The sequence below is a fragment of the Peromyscus californicus genome, unplaced genomic scaffold, assembly GCF_007827085.1.
Source record: "Peromyscus californicus insignis strain IS unplaced genomic scaffold, ASM782708v3 Scaffold_8__1_contigs__length_139910024, whole genome shotgun sequence".
NCBI classification, from domain to species: domain Eukaryota; kingdom Metazoa; phylum Chordata; class Mammalia; order Rodentia; family Cricetidae; genus Peromyscus; species Peromyscus californicus.
Genome location: NW_026294606.1, coordinates 27,341,704 through 27,362,225, shown reverse-complemented (window position 1 = coordinate 27,362,225; position 20,522 = coordinate 27,341,704). Strand labels below are relative to the sequence as shown.

The 20,522-nt window shown below is 42.7% G+C and overlaps 1 protein-coding gene across 1 annotated transcript in view; it reads left to right on the top strand.

The window, feature by feature from the left end:
- Nucleotides 1–20,522, top strand: part of Ly86 (lymphocyte antigen 86) — a 69,366-nt gene that overhangs the window by 20,213 nt on the left and 28,631 nt on the right. The window contains exons 2-3 of the mRNA XM_052728876.1: nt 10,908–10,994; nt 12,116–12,244. Coding sequence (XP_052584836.1) covers nt 10,908–10,994; nt 12,116–12,244 — 216 coding nt within the window. The remainder of the gene's footprint in view (nt 1–10,907; nt 10,995–12,115; nt 12,245–20,522) is intronic.

Here is a 20,522-nt window from a genome sequence, read left to right as displayed (position 1 = left end):
GCTGACTGAAGGTGGGACTTCATCTGTGCTGCTATGATGAAGTCATCATCTATGGTGGAGTGAGACTTTTGGGTACTGTGGAGTGAGACTTTAGGGTCACCTACGCTCCTGTAAGTAGGCCTGTAAGTAAGGGCTACATGCTCTGTAAGGAAGCTCCATAAACTAATTAGTTCATCAAGGGGAACTTCGGTGAAGTCGCACTCATTAGTATGTCATTGGTGCCCTACCTTGCCTTAGTTTACACAACAGTGAACATCTGTGGTGGCTGTTATTGGTTGTCACCTTGACTACATCTGGAATGAACTACAATTCAAAAGTAGAAGGTATACCTGTGAGAGATGGTTTTTGCTTGGTTTGAAGTGGATGAATCCACTTCTTGTCCAGTCCTGTGAGGTAGGAAGATACACACCTTTGATCTGAATCTGGAGGCAGGAAGACACACCTTTAATCTGGGCCACACATTCTGCTGGAAGTCTGTATAAGGACACAGAAGGAAGCTTTTGCTCTTGGCCTGCTTGCCCTCACCTTGCTAGCACATTCCTTCCTTCACTGGCGTTGGAGCCTACCTCTTCGGGATTCCAGGACATACAGAAGACCAGCTGAGGCATCCAGCTGGACTGAGCAACTATGGGATTCTTGAACTTTCCGCTCACAGCCAGTCATTGTTGGATTTGCTCAATTGCAACCTGTAAATCATTCCAATAAATGATTTTATATAGAGAGAGAGAGAAGGAAAAATACATTCTATAAGTTCAGTTACTCTAGAGAACCCTGACTAATACAGTGTCCAAGCAAACACTACCTACAAGTTGTTGCTCTAAACTCAGAGGCCCTGGTGAGCTGGGAAAGTAGCCCAGGTCACTTCAAGATGACAGGCATCTCCAGTTTGGCTGTGCCAGCCCCCAAGCCTCCCACTCCCATTTATCTAAAATTCTACCGCTCCTCCAGCTTCTCTGCACTGGGAAGTTCTTACAGATGCACCCCATGCTTCATCCCCACCACCCTCCATTGAGTCTCATTCTTTCTCTTTTAAATTCTGCCCCCTTCCTCCCTAGACCTCTCTTGTTAGGCCTTTCCATGGCTGAGATAACACTGGTAGAGAGTGGATGCTCAGGGAACAGAAAGAAAAAAGTTCCTAAGACTGTTTACAAGAGTTCACGTAAGCAGAGCTGTGCCTTCGAAGAATTCTAGAGAGGCCACCTGGGTAATTGTGGGGTCCCCCATGGCTTGTGTCTAGCTTTAGCTCCTAGACACTGAGACTGGAGGAAACATTGTTTCTCTAGGGACAGAAATCAGTGGATGAACAGAGAGGGAGAGAGGGAGCCAGGCACAGTTAATCAGTGGTCTGGGTAGGAGGAATTCCCACATGAAGCTCCTCAAATCCTCATACATTCTACAAATCATGGAATATGTTTTGCAAAGAGACACATTAGGAATCTATTACAGGGTTAAACTTTGAATCTGCAGTGAAACGTATTATATCTTAAGACTTATCTACATGATTATACACCAAGGAGACTAGCAAAAAGACTCATATGGCTTAAAACAGTGGTTTACAAATGAAATAGGTAATTGGATCACCTGGGGACTGCTAAAAATCTCAGTGCTAAGGCAGCACCCAGACACATTAAGTCAGAATGGCTGACTGAGACTCAGACATCCACATATTCACAGTGATGCTCACTTGGTGGCCATCTTTGGTGGAAAAGAGCATTCTGAACCAGAATCATGCCCAATGCAGTCCTATTTAGTTTCCTCTTATTAGGGAATGTGTTCTAGAATCCTCCAATGGATGTGAAGCAATGGAGAATGCTGAATTCTGTGGACACATAGTTTACTCTTACATAAATCTTAGTCACCTCAGCATGTGATTTGTTTTCAGTACTAAGAATGCTCATCTTTTCACATAGATGTATTTTACAGCTTCTCTATGGCATGTGTGAATTTTTAGCATTATTGCTCTTGTGCTTTGAGGTCATTATTAAGTCAAATAAGGGTTACTTGAACAGACTACGATCCTGAGACAGTAGTTTTTTATAACTAAGATAGCTGCTGAGTGTCAGGTTGTGTATACAGCATGGATACACCAGATAAAGAGTCAATCCACCTCCCAAAGGGAATGCTTTGAGAGTTCATCACAGAACCCAGGATAGCACCAATTTGAAAAGTCCCTATTGTTTACTTTGGGGCATTTTCCATTCAATCATTTCGGACAGTAATTAATCATAAGTAATGCCAACCACTGAAAACAACACTTCAGAAAAGGAGAGACCACTGGATTATAAAACCATTCCCTCCCCTGCTGGGAGAAGCCAAAGTTCAGTTATTCTGAGGGAGTAGATTATAAGGCCCAAAGGGTTGTATATATTCCTTCCCTTTTCTGTCATAAAGGCTATTATTAATGAATTTCATTTATTTTACAGTTGAAAGGAAACTAGCAAAGGTTCCAGAATTTTCCTTTAGCATCCCAAACACACCTTGACACTCAAAAGCACACTGGCTATCATTACGAAACAACCTGCACAATGTTGGAATCCTTAAACCCTCGATTCACTTACAAGTACTCTCTGATGGTGCTGATGCTGTTTTTATTACATTTGATGCAAAGACTCTTATCTAAGCATCTCATATCTCAGTTGAAAACACAAGCAACTCCATTGGATGTACAACTTTGAATGAGTAAATTCTCTATGAGACACTGGGAGAAGAGACTTGAACGGGAACAGAACTACTATTATGTGAAGGTGAGCCACTGGGGCATTGCTGTGCTAGTCTCTAATAATGAGATTTGAAAAGTGGGAAAAAGGAGAGACCAGAAAAACACAGCTAGAAAACATCCACCCACACTATACTTACTTCTTGTCCTATAGTGAATTGAAGGGGGTGCGGTGCAGACAATAACTTTACAAACAGGAAAGATAAAAGTTGGCTTTGAGTGCTGTGGATGAATTCTAACAATGGCGTCTGACCCTTATGCCATCATCCTCACTGATAGCCCTACAATGACCCTCGAATGATATCTTATGAAATGATGCAAAAGGATTAAGACCCCTATCAATACCACCACACAAGAAAGGAAACTTTCAACACACACTGGATTTTAATCATAAACAGAAACACAAACTTGCAGAATTGGTAACCAGCCAGCCTGAAGAACAATGTCTAAATAAGGTCTGTTATTATCTGGGGAAAGAATGCTGAAAGATAGAAAAAGTTTGCTACATCTGACCTTGGACTACTGGCTGTTCAAGCACACCCAGAAACTCCATCTCAAGCACCAAAGTAAATATTCACATTGTTCTCAAGAAAAGTTAATTCACTCAAAGCTTTCTGACTAGCCTAATTGGCAAAAGAGATAGCTATCACGGGCCTCACAACCAGGCCTCTCTTGAAATCACTAGCACCTATCAAAGTCAAGACTGGGAATAAAACTCCATTGTCCAGCACCTTCTGCTCTTGTCAAATTACCTGACTTTCTTGTCTCTTCATCTACATATCCAATCAACTGATATTCTTGAGCATGCCCACTAACATAGACACTGGTTATCTGAATATGAATAAATAAAACACCACTGTTCCTATCCTGTCACAGCTTACACCCTGGGAGCAGATGTGTCCAACTTTTGGACGTTGTAACAAAATTCATGTTTGAGAATGGCACAGTTGAGTTACAAAAAAAATTCACCAAAAAAAATCCCATAATGCTTCAATAAATGTATGAGTATTTATTGAACCACTTCCATATCTATCCTGGGCCATAAGGAAGAGCAATATGGCCTTAACTTCTATACTGATGAAGGATGATAAAGATGTGAGGAAGACATATACAACAGGCTGTGGGAAGTCAGAGGAAGGGCAGAGTAGTGACCCCTAGGGCATCCTGGAGAGGTGTGGTTGAGCGAGGTATGAAGATGCAGACCACAGGAGAGAGATAATCCAAGTTTTATTATGTAGGATATAAACCTTCCACAAATTTATTTATTGGAAATTGGCCAAGCACATTAGCATCCTTGGCCTTCACATTAGCATTCTCCTGGGTCAGCCTGTTTTCTAATAACTGTGCATGCAGGAAGCAAAACCAGATCTTAAGGTAAGGTGAGAATGAACAGGAAGGTTAAATCCATTAGGGGGAAAGTTGGTGTTTCAGGCCTCAGAGTGCAGCCAGATATAAGCACTGGGGAGGGCATGTGGGGGAAAAAGAGAAAGAGGCAGAGAAAGGGAGAGCGAGGAGGGCAGGGAGCAGAGTAGGAAGAAGAAAGGAAGGGAGAAGAGAAAGAAAGGGGGGAGCAATTGCCTTCCCAGAGCAGGAAGTGCAGAAGCTTCAAGCTGGCTTTAGATACAAGCATGAGGAACGCTGATGGGTGAGGGAGGAGGGAGGAGGGAGGAGGGAGGAGGGAGGAGGGAGGAGTACACTGCTCCTTCTCATAGTGACTTTTTTTCCCAAGACAGTTTCTCTGTGACTTTTTAATGAGAATTCCTCCCTCATGGGAGAAAATTGGCCAATTTCCAACAGGTTTTTAAATCCAAGCTATAGGACTAGAGATACAGGCAAGTCACACCAATACACACACACACACACACACACACACACACACACACACACACACACACACACAAAACTTTGATGCACCTAGGGAAAAGTCTCTGTTGAGGAATAATCTAGATTAGGCTAGCCTGTGGACATGTCTGTGAGAGATTGCCTTGGTTGCTGTGCTGGCTAAATTTATGTCAGTTTGACACAAACTAGAGTCACTGGAGAGGAAGGGGGCCTTAATTGAGAAAATGCCTCAATAATATCAGTCTATAGGCAGGCATAGAGCATTTTCTTAATTACTGATTGATGGGAGAGGGCCCAGCCCATTGTGGGTGGAGCCATCCCTGGGCAAGTGGCCCTGGGTTCTATAAGAAAGCAGATTGAGTAAGCACCATGAAGAACAAGCCAGTAAGCAGCACCCCTCCATGGCCTCTGCATCCACTCCTGCCTCCAGGTTCCTGCTCTGTTTGAGTTCCTGTCCTGACTTCCATTGATAATGAACAGTGATATGGAAGTGTAAGCCAAATGAACCCTTTCCTCCCCAATTGCTTTGGTCATGGTGTTCCATGACAGCAATAGTAACCCTAACTGAGACAATTGTCAATTGACTCATCCCACGTGGGTGGCACAGTTTCAGGAGCCAAATCCTGAATTATCTAAGAGTTAAGAAAGCTAGTTTTGCAGGAAGTAAGCCAGTGAGGATCCATTTTGTTCTTCCTGCTCTTGGCTCCAGATGAGATGTAACAAGCTGCTGAGTTTCTGCACTGACCCCTCAGTGATGGACTAGAATCTGGAACTGTAAGCCAAATAAACCCCTTTTCTCTTCTACATTGCTTTTGGTCGGAATCTTTACCACAGTGACAGGATGCAACTAGAACACTGGAGAAATCTCACTGAGTTCTGTGGACTCAAGCTGCCCAGCAGGAAACACAGAGGCTTCAGGGACTCCACGAAGTTCAGGACTTGACGACATACACCCTTTGGATTTCCTGGGACAGAGCCAACCAGACGCCCAGAGGGGTGTCCTCACACCACCATCTTCAGTTAAAGAACTGCATTCCCAGTCATTTTTATTTCTTCCCACTGATTCCAGTTGAAACTCCCTCTCCCCAAAACACACATTGGCCAGAAAGTACCAAGGCAAGGATGTCAGCTTCTGGGCCACTACCCTAGTCAATCCAGCTCAGGAGATTCCAGGCAACTAACAGAGTACAAGGCACGGGAAAGGCTCTGGAGCTGGGATTCATTGAGACCTTGCTTTCTCTAAGCCCCACTGGTTCCTGCAACTCTGTTCCACAAATAAGTCAGAATGTCCAAGACATCTGGAAATGGTATCATTGACCTTCCTGAGCCAAACAGATGCTATGTGGACCATGGGAAACCTACCAAGGCAATGTCACTACAAAACGAAGCTCTCTGGGTTGAGAGCAGCCTAGGTCTATGGGTGTAAAATACTGAGAACTGGCTCTGCACCAAGGTCTATGATCTCCCCAGCCACAGGCTTTTGACAAGGGACACAGGACCAAGCAGGAAATTTCCCAGTGGAGCAGCCTTCAAACCCAATCAGAAAGTGGTTAGTTACGCTTTAAGAGTCATGTCCCTATTACACCAGTAAGCATATCTTATCTGGCAGGTCAGTATTGCAGTACAGATTCCGACACTGGGTAGGATACCAATGTCTTTTCTCTCCATCAGCCTCCCTAGGACTTCCCAGGACTGTGAAAGGCTAGCCAGCAGGAAGGATGCTTCCTGGCCAGTTTGGGACTGATTTCTCTCTGTCTTGCAGCCAGGGCGTGTGATGTCAGCAGCAGGAGTGTTCTGCCATGTAGTTATGAGGGAGAGCCAAGGGCAATGGCAATAGCCTGTGCGATCTGGGAGGCCTCTAGGGCTTCCCTATTCAATCATTCTAAGAAGGGTTTTCCATACTGTCGTACAAATTTTAATTGGTCTTTACAATAAAAACCCGGATTCAGATATCAACATGAAAGCTGAAAGATCAGAGAAGCAGAGCAGCCAGACACTAGAAAGACTTCTTACCTCTAGAAATTCTCAGACTGAAAGGGGCAGAGCTCCTGTCTCCACCCTGCCTTATCACTTCTTCTCTCAGCCCAGCCGAATCACTTCCTGCTTCCTCCTCCCAAGTACTGGGATTAAAGGTGTGAGCCTCCCAAGTACTGGGATCAAAAGCATGAGATCCCAAGTGCTGGGATTAGAGGTGTGTGCTACCACTGCTGGCCTCTAGTAGTTAGCTCTGAGCTCTGATCTCCAGGCAAGCTTTATTTGTTAGAGCACAAACAAAATATCACCACACCATACTTTGTATATACTGAGATATACACTTTTCTGGAGGAGCATTGTTCACCAAGGCAGGGTAGCTCTACTTGAACTTCCGTTGTTAAGAGCTGTATTTTGAAATTATCTTACTAACTAGTGGTTTCTATGGGGCTTCTTCATACATCCTTAGTTTTGTTTTTTTTGGGGGGGGGGTTGTTGTTGTTGCTGTTATTTTGTTTGGTTTGGTTAGGTTTGGTTTGGTTAGGTTTGGTTCGGTTAACCCACCTACTATCCCCCCTCTTTCTCACCACCCCCTTCTCCCTGGTTAATGCTTTAACCCTCAGTATTTCCCCTCTTCTTCCTTTTCACGTGTGCTCTACTCTCCCTCCACTTAATTTTTTTAGGTTGGGCTGTGAGACAGTAGATTTCCATATGACTTTTCACACCCCTTCCTTTGGGTTAGTCCTCCCTTTCACCCCCTGGTTTTCCCCATGCTCCCATGTCTTTCCCTGCTTACATCTTTCTGGCCCTAGGCCAGACTCCACCTCACATTTTTGGCTTCATCTATAATCTCCTATCCCTACTCCCTTAACTTGCCCTGCAAAAGTCTCTTTCTATAAGAAAGTAATTCTTTAAGTCAGTGCTACTTCACTGGGGTAAATTAGTACCTTGTAGGGCAGTGGGGGGTAGGGGCTCAGCAGTTTCTGTCACATTTTGGATTGTCGCAGGGATAGCTAGAAATTGGAGAGGCTGATGGCCATCCTGTGGTACACAAAGATTGTATGAGACTAAATGACAATAATCATGACGTTAAATTATTTTGCTTTAAGGTTCTCAATGAGATTATTCCAAATAACCTTCAATATTTTTTCCTTCCAACAGTTACTGAGGAGTTAGTATAGTATGACATGACACTCCTAGTTCTGGGCGCCCATGTCTAGTAGAGGAATGGCAGGGTGTGCGATATACACAATACAGAGCATGCTGCATGCCCAAATGGAAACATAAGAAAATACAGGGTGTTAACATGAGGGTGGAACTGAAGGAAATGACGTCACTTTTTCCTAGAGGTTTGCAGACTGCATACTTATATCCAAAGACATCATTCTTGCATATGAACTTGAGAAAATTGCCAGGGAAGCTCCGAAAATCCCTAAGTACTTTTAAAATAATCTTTCTGCTTGCATCTACATTCCCTTAGAGAGAAGAAACAAACAACCTACTGATCCTTGGTGACTTTGTTTCTTATTAAAATTATTTTTCTAATACCAGAAAAAGGCTTTATTTCTTTCTCCTCTTTTTAGTTTCTCCTATGTATAGCTTTAAAATATTGATAAGCACTCCCTGGAATTATGTAACTGCTAACTGAACAATGCGTATAACTTCCTTCATTTTGCCTTGACTGGCAATTTAAATTAACGCACAACTTTGAGGGTGCGCTTTCCTAAGCACCCGCTGTTTAGGTGGCCTTCGCTTTCTTCAATATTGAGTGCTAAGTGTAAAGCAGAAGCAACTGGCTCGTCCCTCCCCGCCACTGTTTTCCAATCTGAAAAAGTCCTGAGACAGCATGAAAATGTTTAGGAGGAAGTCAAGTGAGCATCAGAAAAGAGGGGCATTTTCCCTCAGAAAATTCGAGAGCAAACCAAAAGGAGTTTGATCAGATTTGCGAGGCAGGCATTGCACAGGGGCCACTTCCATCACAAGCATCAGAGACAATGATGCATCTCTCAGGTCAGTAGGTGGATGGTAATAACACTGTCTGCATCGTTGCCTAGAAACTCACAGTGGAAAGCAGGTATGGAACTGAATTACCCAATGCCATATACTTGCACAGAAAATATCCCAGGCAATCCTTAAAAATGAAATTAACATACGTCTCCTAGGATTTACTTATTGATTATAATGCACAATACTTACTGAGCAGCAATGTGGTTTTATTTGTGCTTCTGTTAACACTGGGTTTACATCTTGACTTGGGCACTTTCTTTGTTCAGATCTAGTTAAGTTAATACAACATTTCTGAGTCTACATGCTACAATCTGTGAAAAGAGGAAAGCCACACCTATTTCTCAGATTGTTCCTTATTCTACCAGTCTGGATCCTATAGAGGAAGTAATAACTAATCAATTAATTTTAATATAAGTAATTTAATATAGGGAATTTGCTAATTGAATTGAAAAATTAGACAAACCAAAAAGCAAATGGTGAAGAAGAGTTGCCTCCTTGAGGGCTGGGAGAGCAAAGAGCAAAAGGTTGTCTGGATGCTCAGAAGACAGACCTTGTAGTCTAAGGCAGTGGAAGGGGTAACCACTTCTGAGGCAACCATTTTGCAGAGGTCTGGGAACACACAGCGCTGAACCTGGCTGGTTCCAAGAAGGTTCAAGTGAAGCATATATTGGAACGAAGTACGGCTGAAAACTGATGAAAAGCAAGGCCAGCCCCTGGCTCTGGCCTCCATCTCACTCTGGTGCCCTGACTGCATACAACAAACAGAGGAATGATTGCAGAGAAGCAGCCTCACAAAGCAAAGTACAAAGGCTGGATTTGGAGCTGAGATGTGGATAGCATAATAGATGACCCCTACTCATATTCATTACGTGCATTTGTGGGGTGCCTATCTGTCGGATTAGCTGAGTAATGGAGAGTTTGGAAACATAGATTGAAAATTCTTAGAAAGTCAGCTCAAAGTGGATTTCCTCCCTTAGGCCCAGTAAGACGCAGAATGGAAAAGGAAATGAAAAATAAATGACCACAAATACAGTTCCTGCCTCAAAGGAGTCTAAGTTTACATTAGGTACTATACAGTTAAGGCACAGAGCAAAATACCAAGTAATACAGTTGGGTTTCTATAGCCACAGTTGCCACATCCTCAGATTCAACCAAAAACAGATCTAATGTATTTGAATAGGAGTACACTGAGCATGTGCAGAGTTCTTCCTGTGTTTCTTGAGCAAAGCAGTATAGCAATGATTCACACTGCATTTGCCTTGTCCCACACAATTGCATCACACTTACAACTACTGTAAGTCTCCTAGAGATGATTTAAATCATCTGGGGGGGGGAGGAACCACTTTTGATTTCCAGCACCCACATGGCAGCTCACAACTGTCTGTAAACTCCAGAGGATCCAACTCCTTTTGCTGTCCTCCACAGGTATCCATATGGTTCACATACATACATGTAGGCACTCACACATACACTTTAAAAAATAAATGAATATATACACCAGAGGATTGCATAGGTTCTATGAAAATATGATATTTTATATCAAGAACTTGAACATCTATGGATTTTGGTACCCATGGGTGGAGGGAGTCCTGAAATGTATATTGAAGGATGACTAGAAATATTTATACAGTTTGAAGAGTATGTCAGATACAACAGTGTTTATGAATTCAGAGAAGCAAAAGACTATTTTCAAGACTATAAGGAAGCCTTCACAATAGACAAGAATGAGCAAAAAAATTCTGAAATGAGAGAAAGTATACAAGTGAATCAGAGGGCTGGAGATTTGTAGTGTGTGTGTGTGTGTGTGTGTGTGTGTGTGTGTGTGTGTGTGTGTGTGTGTGTGTTGCCACTTGGCCTCAAGTCCACAAAGTAGACTCAGGATGTGAAGTATGGCTTGGGGTGGGGGACAGTAGGATCTTTTTGCTCTTTATTCTGGTTCATAAGCAGCTGTTTAAAATAGCAAACATTACATGTAAAATACATTATCTTTAGCCCCTGACTGTTTAGCATAGCCTTGCACAGAGCAGAATATTGCGGGGAGGGGTTCCATTGACCGGGATGGGATAGCATAAGATAAAACAGAATTGTAGAGATGCATCTTAACTGAGTGTCTACATACATCTCCTTCTGACAGCAAGACTAAGGTTAGGGACTAAAAGAACTCAAGCAATGATAAAGAAAATGTAAGTAATAAACATGTCATCAGAGTGAACATGACAATGATTATGGACAGGCTGGGGGGAGCTGCTGAAATGTTACAGGCATTTTTAGTGTGGGGCACTTTAGTGAATCCTGTAAAAGTCATTAGTGCAGATTTGCAGATGAGTTTGCCATGGACTCATGACTAATCTCTCGGTGTCCTCTTTGGCAGATCCCTTACAGGACTTTGGCCTTTCCATTGACCAGTGTTCCAAGCAGATCCAACCATACCTCAACATTAGATTTGGCATCATTCTAAGTAAGTAGATGTGATTCCCTTCACATAGAGCATAACAGAGCCTCCTCCTCTGCACACACAGTGACTCACATTGACTAGCACAGCAGACTGCACCACTACCCCAACTTCACCTCTCACATTCCCTCTCTAGTTAACCCCTTGTGGTCTCCAGATGCTCACTTCAATACTGCAGGCCCTGGTCACCATAAGCAGCAAAAAAGAAGCGATTGTCTTGTAGTTACACAAGAGGCTTGCATATTACTTCTACCACAAACAAACTCCATACTGCATGGTCTGTTACTCACATTATTTGGCTTCCCAAACAATAATGGAAGTTCTTACAATTAGGAAAAAAACAAGTGAGGGGTGGCAAGTCTTTCTTCCCACCCTAGGCTGTGAGAACACACACTTCCTGGTTGTTTCTTGGTTGGCCATGCCATTATAGTAAACCAATATGTTTGCCATAGCTGCTAAAAGCATCCTCCCTTCTAGAAGACCAGTTTTCTCAAAACAGAGAAGCATTCAGTAATTGAGCATCTAGAATCGTTCTCAAAGACCAAGAACTCTCACATGACTGGATCTTTCCACAACTCTGCACAATATCTGGTCTCCCAGCATCTGGAGAAATGGTGTGGGCAGGGAAACCAAGAGGGAAAAAAAAATAGGTGAAAGACAAAAAAAAAAAAAAAAAAAAAAAAAAAAAAAAAAAAAAAAAAAAAAAAAGAGTGTGAAAGGGGCCAGAAAGAAATGGAGGCTGCCATCAGAGCTCGCTGAAGTTCTCTAGGAAGCCATGTGCAGTATCTATCAGGCAACATTAGTGGGAATATGCAGACCCGGCCATGCCCTGCTACTACCATGGAGGATAAATAACTCTATGGAACTAGAGAACTCTAAAAATCAGACTTGTACACAGTCCAGTGATGGGTAGAGCACTGAGCATCAGGAGGGGAGTGTAGCCAATGAGCTGCCTTATCCAGAACAGATAAAACTTAAGCTAGAAATGCTGCTCTGTCAAGAAGAGACATGCCCCCACCCCCTACATGCATCAGGCTGAAGGCTGTGAGGATCATCTAGACAATGCGGTTGAGCTTGAGTGACCTTGCAGAGCAGACACACAGCACTGAAATTGTGCTTCTCTTTAGGAGAGGACATCAGAAAGCTGTTTCTGGACATAGCTCTTGTCTCAAAAGGTGCTTCCATTCTGAACTACTCCTATCCCATCTGTGAGGAGGACCTGCCCAAGTTCTCTTTCTGTGGAAGAAGAAAAGGAGGTAAGCCACCTGCCTTACTGAATGCTTGCACCTGACAGCAGGGTCCCGGTGGACAGAGAACCCTGGCTCTCCGTGCTCTCCTTTGGGCAAACTACACCCCACTCATCATCACCCACTGCATACAAATACCAGGCAATTCTGTGCTCAGGGCCTCCCTCAGACAGATGTTGTGAGCATTGAAATGAAAGGCGTGCATAGGAGATTGTACTAACGGAGGCTCTTTCCACACATATAACAGTATCTTACTCTAAAGATTGGCAGCAGAAAGAGCCAATAGTTTCCAAAAACCCACGAGGGGTCAGTGTATTTCCAGATTTCCTTTAATGATCTCTGCAGTGGCAAGGTCTCGCCCATACAACAAGAACTCAGAAAAAGAAAAGGCCGCTGACTCATGGGGGAATTGAATAGCTGCTGCATTCCAACTAGAGAAGCAGAAACCACATTGTCTGAGCTCCTCTCTTGCCAGTTCACTAAGCTTTGACCCTCTGCATGGCCCCCAGGAGAACAGGCAAATCCACCTACCCATCCCCACCTTTCCTTTCCCCTTGCTTGCCTCTTCCAGGCCCAAAGATGCTTCACTGTTTATGAGAACTCGGGTCTGTTCTGCACTGAGCTCCCCAGAAGTTGATCTCTGTCAGCTGCTCCCTCCTGCCTGTTCTCATTGGCCATAGGGGGTACAAGTCAACTCTATGTTCCAGGAACCCAACCACCTTGGCTGTGTTTCTGCTCTAACTAGATTTTTAAGCAACAATGATACTATCAAAATGACCCAATTATCTTTTTTAAACAAAAATGTAGAAAGCATTGGAGTCCTCTTCCCATACCATGGAAACAGAGGAAAGATGTCTGCCTGCAAGAATAGTGAATGAAATTAAAGGAGAATCACCAGATAGAAAGTCGTGGTTTTGCACAGTGAGCTGCTCTGCACTCGAAGCCTGCACCCCAGCCTCCTCTCCCCCCCCCACCCCCCAGGACATGCCTAGAGCGCTCTTGCTGCACTTACCACCATCCTCATCCCCACACATCAGATACACTAGACTATGGGGCTGGGGTAGTGTCACACTTCATGTTTTGTTCCCTACACAGTTGTGTCTTGGTGTCTGTTCTTAGAAATCCCTAGAAATACCAGACCACTCAGGTGTTCAAGCCTCTCATAGAAAGTGAAGAACATTTGTACAGAACCCACATATATGTTAAAGGCTATCTCAGTCATCTCCAGATCACTCACCACACCTAATGTCAACACTGTGTGAGTCATCGTAGAACTGTGTTGTTAGGGAACAATGACAGAGGAGGTCTGGATATTCCAGAAAGATACTTTCCCCTACACACACAAATCTCTCCACAGTTGGTTGAATTGGGGGCTCCAAAGCCTGCAGTTACAGAAGACCAAATATGTTTCAAATGTACACTAGGCTTAGGAAGCTTGGCTCACTCATTCATACACAGACATACTTACACATATAATACATACACACACACACACACACACACACACACACACACACTCATATACAGACACACACAAATTCACACAAACACACACACTGAACACAGACATACTCACATACACATTAACACACACACATATACTCACGCACTTACGCATTCACTCATACATACACTCACACACACTCACACATACACTCACACATACACACAAACATAAAAACACAGTGAACCCGCTAACACCACCAAGCATTGTACCAGCCACTGTTCTAAGAGCCTTATACCTAGAAACAATTTCCTTAACAGTCCAAAGTCACAAAGGGGTGCTATCCATACTCCCCAAATCTGTAAATGCAAAAACTGAGGCACAAAATTTCAGGAACCTATGTCAACTCCTAGGCTGGTAAGAGACCCATGGCTGGAATCCAGGAAGGCTAGCTCCCAAGTCTATAATAGAAAAAAAGTGAGTGAACCAAAAACAAACATGAGACATGTGGATGCGTGTGCACATCTTTGGGCCAGGAATTTATTTAAAATAATCACTTAAGAACTCTGCCTGGTGATATGACTATATTTTAAGATCTTTTCTTATTGTTTAATTTACTACAAAATGTCATCAGTTTTCCTCTTTCAACTTAGTGGAAAGGTGTGTGTGTGTGTGTGTGTGTGTGTGTGTGTGTGTGTGTGTGTGTGTGTGTGTGTGTGTGTGTGTGTACATGCTGGAGGTCAAAGGACACTCTCCAAAGATGATCCTCTCCTTCCTAGTTGAGACAGGCTCTCCTACCGTGTGCTCCTGGCTGGCTGAGGACTTCTGGGACTCTCCTGGCTTTGCTTTCTGTCTCAATCACAGGAGCGCTGGGATCTCAGACACTCGCTACTATGCCTGGCTTTACCTGGGTCCCAGGGACTTGAACTCGGCTCCTGACTTTACATACCAAGTGCTTTACCCACTTAGCCATCTCTAACCTCTAGAGATTTTTAAAACATACTTTAAATTGAAGTAGAATTACATCACTCCCCCTCCTTTCCCTCCCTCCAGCCCTTCCCAGCTACCCTCTCTCCAACACCTCTCATGTCCTCCTGACTCTCAAGTTGACAGTCTTTTTTCTTTGACTATTATTGTTACATACATGTATGTATGGGCATGTGTGTATACTTGAATAAATGACCCGTGGAGTCCATTTTCGTTGGTAGTGTGTATATGGTTTATTAAGGCTGACCACTCTTCAACGAGGGGGCTCATCCCTGGGAGAGGCTAATTCTCCTTCGCCCAGCAGTCATTAGTTGCCTATAGTTCTTTGTCTAGGGGTGGGACCCCATGAGATTTTCCCCCTTCTACGTTAGCATGTTTAATGATATTGCCATTTGTTCCAGCTTTGTTTGTACAGCGGTTTCTAGGACAGGCTCTTTCCTAGCAGACTTCCTGATAGTCTGGCTCTTACAGTCTTTCTGCCCCTCTTCCTTGATGTTCCCTGTACCATACATAGATGCAGATGCAGTGATGTAGATAAATCCACTGAGGCTGGGTTTCCGATGATCTGTTGATCACTGAATCATGCCCAGCTGTGGTTTTCTGTGACTGTCTCCCACTGCTGTACAAAGAAGTTTCTTTGGTGAGGGGTGGCAGCGAAACTTATCTGTGAGTATAAGGGTAAGATTTAGAATGTAGTAAGGAATTATGCTGGTCTAGCCAAGTGGCAGTAGTGGGTTCTCCTCTAAGAGCCATGACCTCACTAACTCTAAGAAACTGGCTAGGTTTCTAGTAGCAGGTACGATTTGTCTCCTGTTTGTTGGGCTGTAAGCCCAATTAGACAGCTCTTAGTTGCCACCAACATGTGAGCAACACTCATGGCACCTGTATGCCCTGGAGATTTTTGATGAGTTGAGCACATTCATGAGCTTCCTCAGCATGAAACACTTTGAGTCAATCTCTTTTCTTCTCTGTATTTTTTAATGTGGAAAAATGTATAAAACCAGGATGGCATAAGTAGTAGCATCAGCAGCCAGAAGAGGAACTACATCAGGAAGTGAATCTGAACAGCAATCCGTAGAGCATAATTAGGAATTTAAAAGTTCTCACAAATGGTCAGATGCTAATCCAACCAATCAGGAATTTGGAAGTTTTAAATACAACACAGAAAGCTTAGAGAATTATTACTCTGACATGGGCCTCTTTCTAGTCTCCTGGCATCTGCCTTCCCTCAAGCCCATGGAGATACACATACATAAAATATTAGAAGCTGAGAGACATATAAGAGAAAACATGTAGTGTTTGTCTTTCTGAGCCTGGGACACCCCCTTAATATCATATCTTCTAATTCTTTCCATTTTCCTGAAAAGTGCATAATCTCTTTTTTCTTTATGGATAAATAAAATTCCACTGTGCATATGTGCTCTGTTTTTATTATCCATTCATCTGTTGAAGGACATCTAAGCTTATTCCATTTCCTTGTTATTGTGAACAGAGCAGCCATAAGAATGAATGAGCAAGTGTCTCTTCAGTAGGACGTAGAGTCTTTTGAATAGATGCTCATGAGTGGTATGGCTAGGTCATATGGAAGCTCTATTTTTAGCTTATTAGAAAAATGTCCCCCACTGAGATCCACGATGGTCACACCTGATTGTATTCCTACCAGCAGGAAATAATGTTCTTCCTGACATCCTTACCAGTGTTAGTTGTTGTGTGTTGTCCTGGCGACAACCATTCTGACAGGGGTGGGGTGGAATTCCAGAACAGACTTAATGGGTACTTCCTTGATAAGGATGTTGAACATTTTTTTAAAAAAAACATTTATTGAACACTTTTATTTCTTATTTTGAGCACATTGTTTAGCTCCTCAGCCATATTTTAAATTGAGTTGATTGTTTCTTCATTCTTTAGTGTTTGGTTTCTTTGTCCATTTTAGATACTAATCCCCTATCATATGTATGAATAGAAAAGAACTCCCATTCTTTTTTCCTTTTTACTGAAAATAATTTTCCATACAGCATACTCTAATCATGACTTCTTCTCTCCAATCTCCTCCTAGATCCCCCCACCCATCCAATTCCATGCCTCCCTCTCCCTCCCTTTCTCTCTCTCTCTCTCTCTCTCCCTAGAAAATAAACAGGCAAGAAAAAATAGAATTAAAAAAAAGAAAAAACACAAGAAACACACAAAGAAAACCCAGAAAAACACAAAATCAGAAACCATAATGTACAAACAAGAGACCAGCAAGATAAAAATTACCCAAACAAAGCAATATAAGATGGAGAAAAACACCTCCAAAAACACCCTTGAGTTGATTTTGTGTTGGCCATCTGCTTACAGCGTGGGGCCTCCCTTAAGTGTGGTTAATATACCCAGTGAGACTCCACTGAAGAGAACTAACTTTTTGCAAGCAGATGTCAATTAGAGACAGCTGCTTGGTTAGGGATGTGAGCTCATGTCCACTTCCTTCTCTCAGCACGGGGACCTCCTCCGACTTGAACCTGTACGGGCCCCGTGACTGCTGCCACGGTCTCTATGAGGTCAGAGTTGTGTCTGGAAGACACTGTTCCCTTGGTGTCCTCCATCTTCTCTGGCTTTTACAACTTTTCCACTTTCTCTTCCACATGGTTCCCTGAGCCCTGAGAGGAGGGGTTTGATGAAGACATCCCTCTTAGGAGTGAGTGTTCCAAAGTCTCTCACTCTCTACACACTGTCCCCAATTGTGGGTCTCTATATTCATTCCCATGTATTACATGTGGAAACTTCTCTGATGATGTCTGAGCAAGAAACTGCTCTGTGGATATAGCAGAATATTGTTAGGAGTCATTTTTATTGTTCCGTTCCTTTAGCAGAACAACAGTATTTGTTTATCCCCCTAGACCTGTGGCCTGTTTAGTCTCAGGTTCTTGGCCACCTGAGCAGTGTCAAGGTTCCATCCAAATGGGTTCCATTGCATGGAGTGGGCTTTAAATCCAGTCAGATAGCACTTGGTTGCTCCTACATTTGTGCCACTATTGAGCCAACATATCATGCAGGAAGGTCAACATTGTAGACTGCAGGGTTTGTAGCCAGGTTGGTGTTTACCTTTCTCCTTTGGTTCAGTACCATGAACACTAGTCAGTAGGGATGAAGGCTCTAGTTAGGCACCAGCCTGACTTCTCCCTGTTCAATGTGATAGGTAAGTGTTGTCTTCGCCAATAGGACCCTGCTATCAGTTGGTGGAGAGCAACCAACAGCCTTGGCAATAGCCTGAGTTATTTGGGGGTTTCCATGGACCCTCTTTTGCCAAAAACTCAATTAGAGGTAACCCATTCCTGGCACTGGGAGTTTTACTTGGCTGTAAAAAATTTCCAGTTGGAGCTTTGTCTCCCTGTCACCATTATTTGGTGACTCCACTTAGATTTCTTTGATACATGTATATATTTTAAGAAGCTTCTACAGTAGTAGGTTTCCCTCAGTGGCCCTTAGTGTTGGTTGTTACTCCCTGTGTACCCTCTTTCTCCCTTTTTCCTCCTCCCCGTCACCATTTAATCCTCCTATTCCAGTCTTCCCCAGTCTCCCCATAATGATATATTCTATTTCTCCTTCCCAAGGAAGTCCGCCCCCCCATCCCATCTCTTACCCTATAACTAACCTCTGTGATTATACAAATTGTAGCCTGCTTATCAAAGACTTAACAGCTAACATCCACATAGAACAGAATACATACAAAATTTGTCCTTTGGGGGTCTGGGTTACCTCACTCAGGATGATTTTTTTCTGGTTCTATTTATCTATTAATTTCATGGTTTCATTTCTAAATAATATTCCATTGTGTAAATGTAGCACATTTCCATTCTCCATTTATTTGTTGATGGACACCTAGGCTGTTTCAAATTTCTGGCTATTATGAAATGAGAAGCAATGAACATAGATGAACAAGTGTCTCTGTAGTAGGATGTAGAGTCCTTTGGGTATATACCTAAGAGTGGTATAGCTGGATCTTGAAGTAGATGTATTCCCAGCTTCCTGGGGAACTGTCACACTGATTTCCATAGTGTCTATCCAAGTTTGCACTCCTGCCAGCAATGGATACGTTTTCCTCTTTCCCACATCCTCAACAGCATAAGCTGTCATTTATTTTCCTGACCATGGCCATTCTGACTGGCATAAGATGAAATCTCAAAGTAGTGTTGATTTGCAGTTCCCTGATGACTAAGGATATTGAACACTTCTTTAAGTGTTTCTCGGTCATTTGTGTTTCCTCTTTTGAGAATTCTCACTTAAATTCTGTGCCCCCACTTTTTAATTGGGCTATTTCCAGCATTGCTCTTTGCTCAGGATTGCCTTGGCTATCTAAGAATTTTATGTTTCTAAATGAATTTTTAAAAAAATTTTTCAGTATCTGGGAAAAAATGATGTTGGCATTTTGATGGCGACTTAATTGAGCCTTTAGACTGCCTCTAGTAGATGGTATTTTCACAATATTGATTCTTCCAACACACAAGCATGAGGGGGTTTTCCATCTTTCAGCGTCTTCTTCAATTCTCCCTCAAGAAGTGGGCCCCCTGTGGGTGTTCTGAAGTCTTCATTATAGAGGTCATCACTTCTTCATTGGGTTTATCCCCAGACATTTCACATTTATGTCTCCACTGTAAATGGGATTGGTTCCGTCATTTCCTCTTTAGCATGTTTGTCATTGGTAGATAGGATGGCAACAGATTTTTGTGTGATAACTTGATACCTTGCCACTTTCCTGTGTTAATCAGCTGTAAGAGCTTTCTGGTAGTCTTTGGGATCTCATATATAGAACCGTATCATCTGCAAGTAGAGATGGTTTGACTTCTGTCCTTCCTAGTTAAATCTCTTTTATTAGTGCCTCTTGTGTTACTGCTCCAGCAAAGACTCACAACACTATATTTACAAAGTGGAAAAGGTGGATACCTGTATTTTGTTCCTGATTTTAATAGAAATGCTTCAAGTTTTTCCCATTTAATATAATGTTAGCTGTAGGTTTGACATAGATAGCCTTTATTATGTTGAAATACACCCCTTCTGTTCCAAATTTCTCCAGGACTTTTATCATGAAAGGATGTTGGACTTTGTCAAAAGCCTTTTCTGCATCTATTGAGATACTCATGTGATTTCTGTCCTTGAGTCCACCATATGATGTGTTGAATTTTAGTTATCTTAACTGCCTTAAAGTTATCTGAATCCTGTTACAAGGTGCTCAGCTATAGTGATATACACGTGTTGAACCATCCTTGCATGTTTGAAATAAAGCTGATTTGATTATGATAAATGAACTTTCTTATGTTTTCTTAAATTTGATTTGCAAGTACTTTATTGAAAATTTTCACCTAATCATTTCTACCTGCCCTTGTCTAGACTAGCCCCAACCCTCTATTCCCTCAATCTTCTGTCCCTTTCTCCTCCCTTTCCTCTTCTCTTTTGTGGTCCACTCTGTGTTCTAGCTTCCATCCTTCTCTATCTCTCTTCCCCCTACCACAATGACTAAGTCTCTTACTTGGTGCCAAGTACTCTGGGGAACCTAAGATGAACCAAGGTTTTTTCTTGCCATCCAGGACATTATTGGCCTGCGATAAGAGATTTATAAAACCATGGTTCAAAGTTACCGCATGTGGTGTTAACATTGAACAGGAATAAACGAAATGGCAGGTCAGCCTATAAGGCAGCTCATTGCCCTGGTGTTCTACCTCTGAGAACATGAACAAACTGAGGAACTGAATAAAGAATTGCCTGCCTGGCTTAAAGTTGTCTGAATTCTGAAACAAGGTGTTCAACTATATGTATTATTCTTTGTGTATGGATCCTATTTTCTTTATCCATTCATCTGTTGCTGGGAACATAGGTTGATTC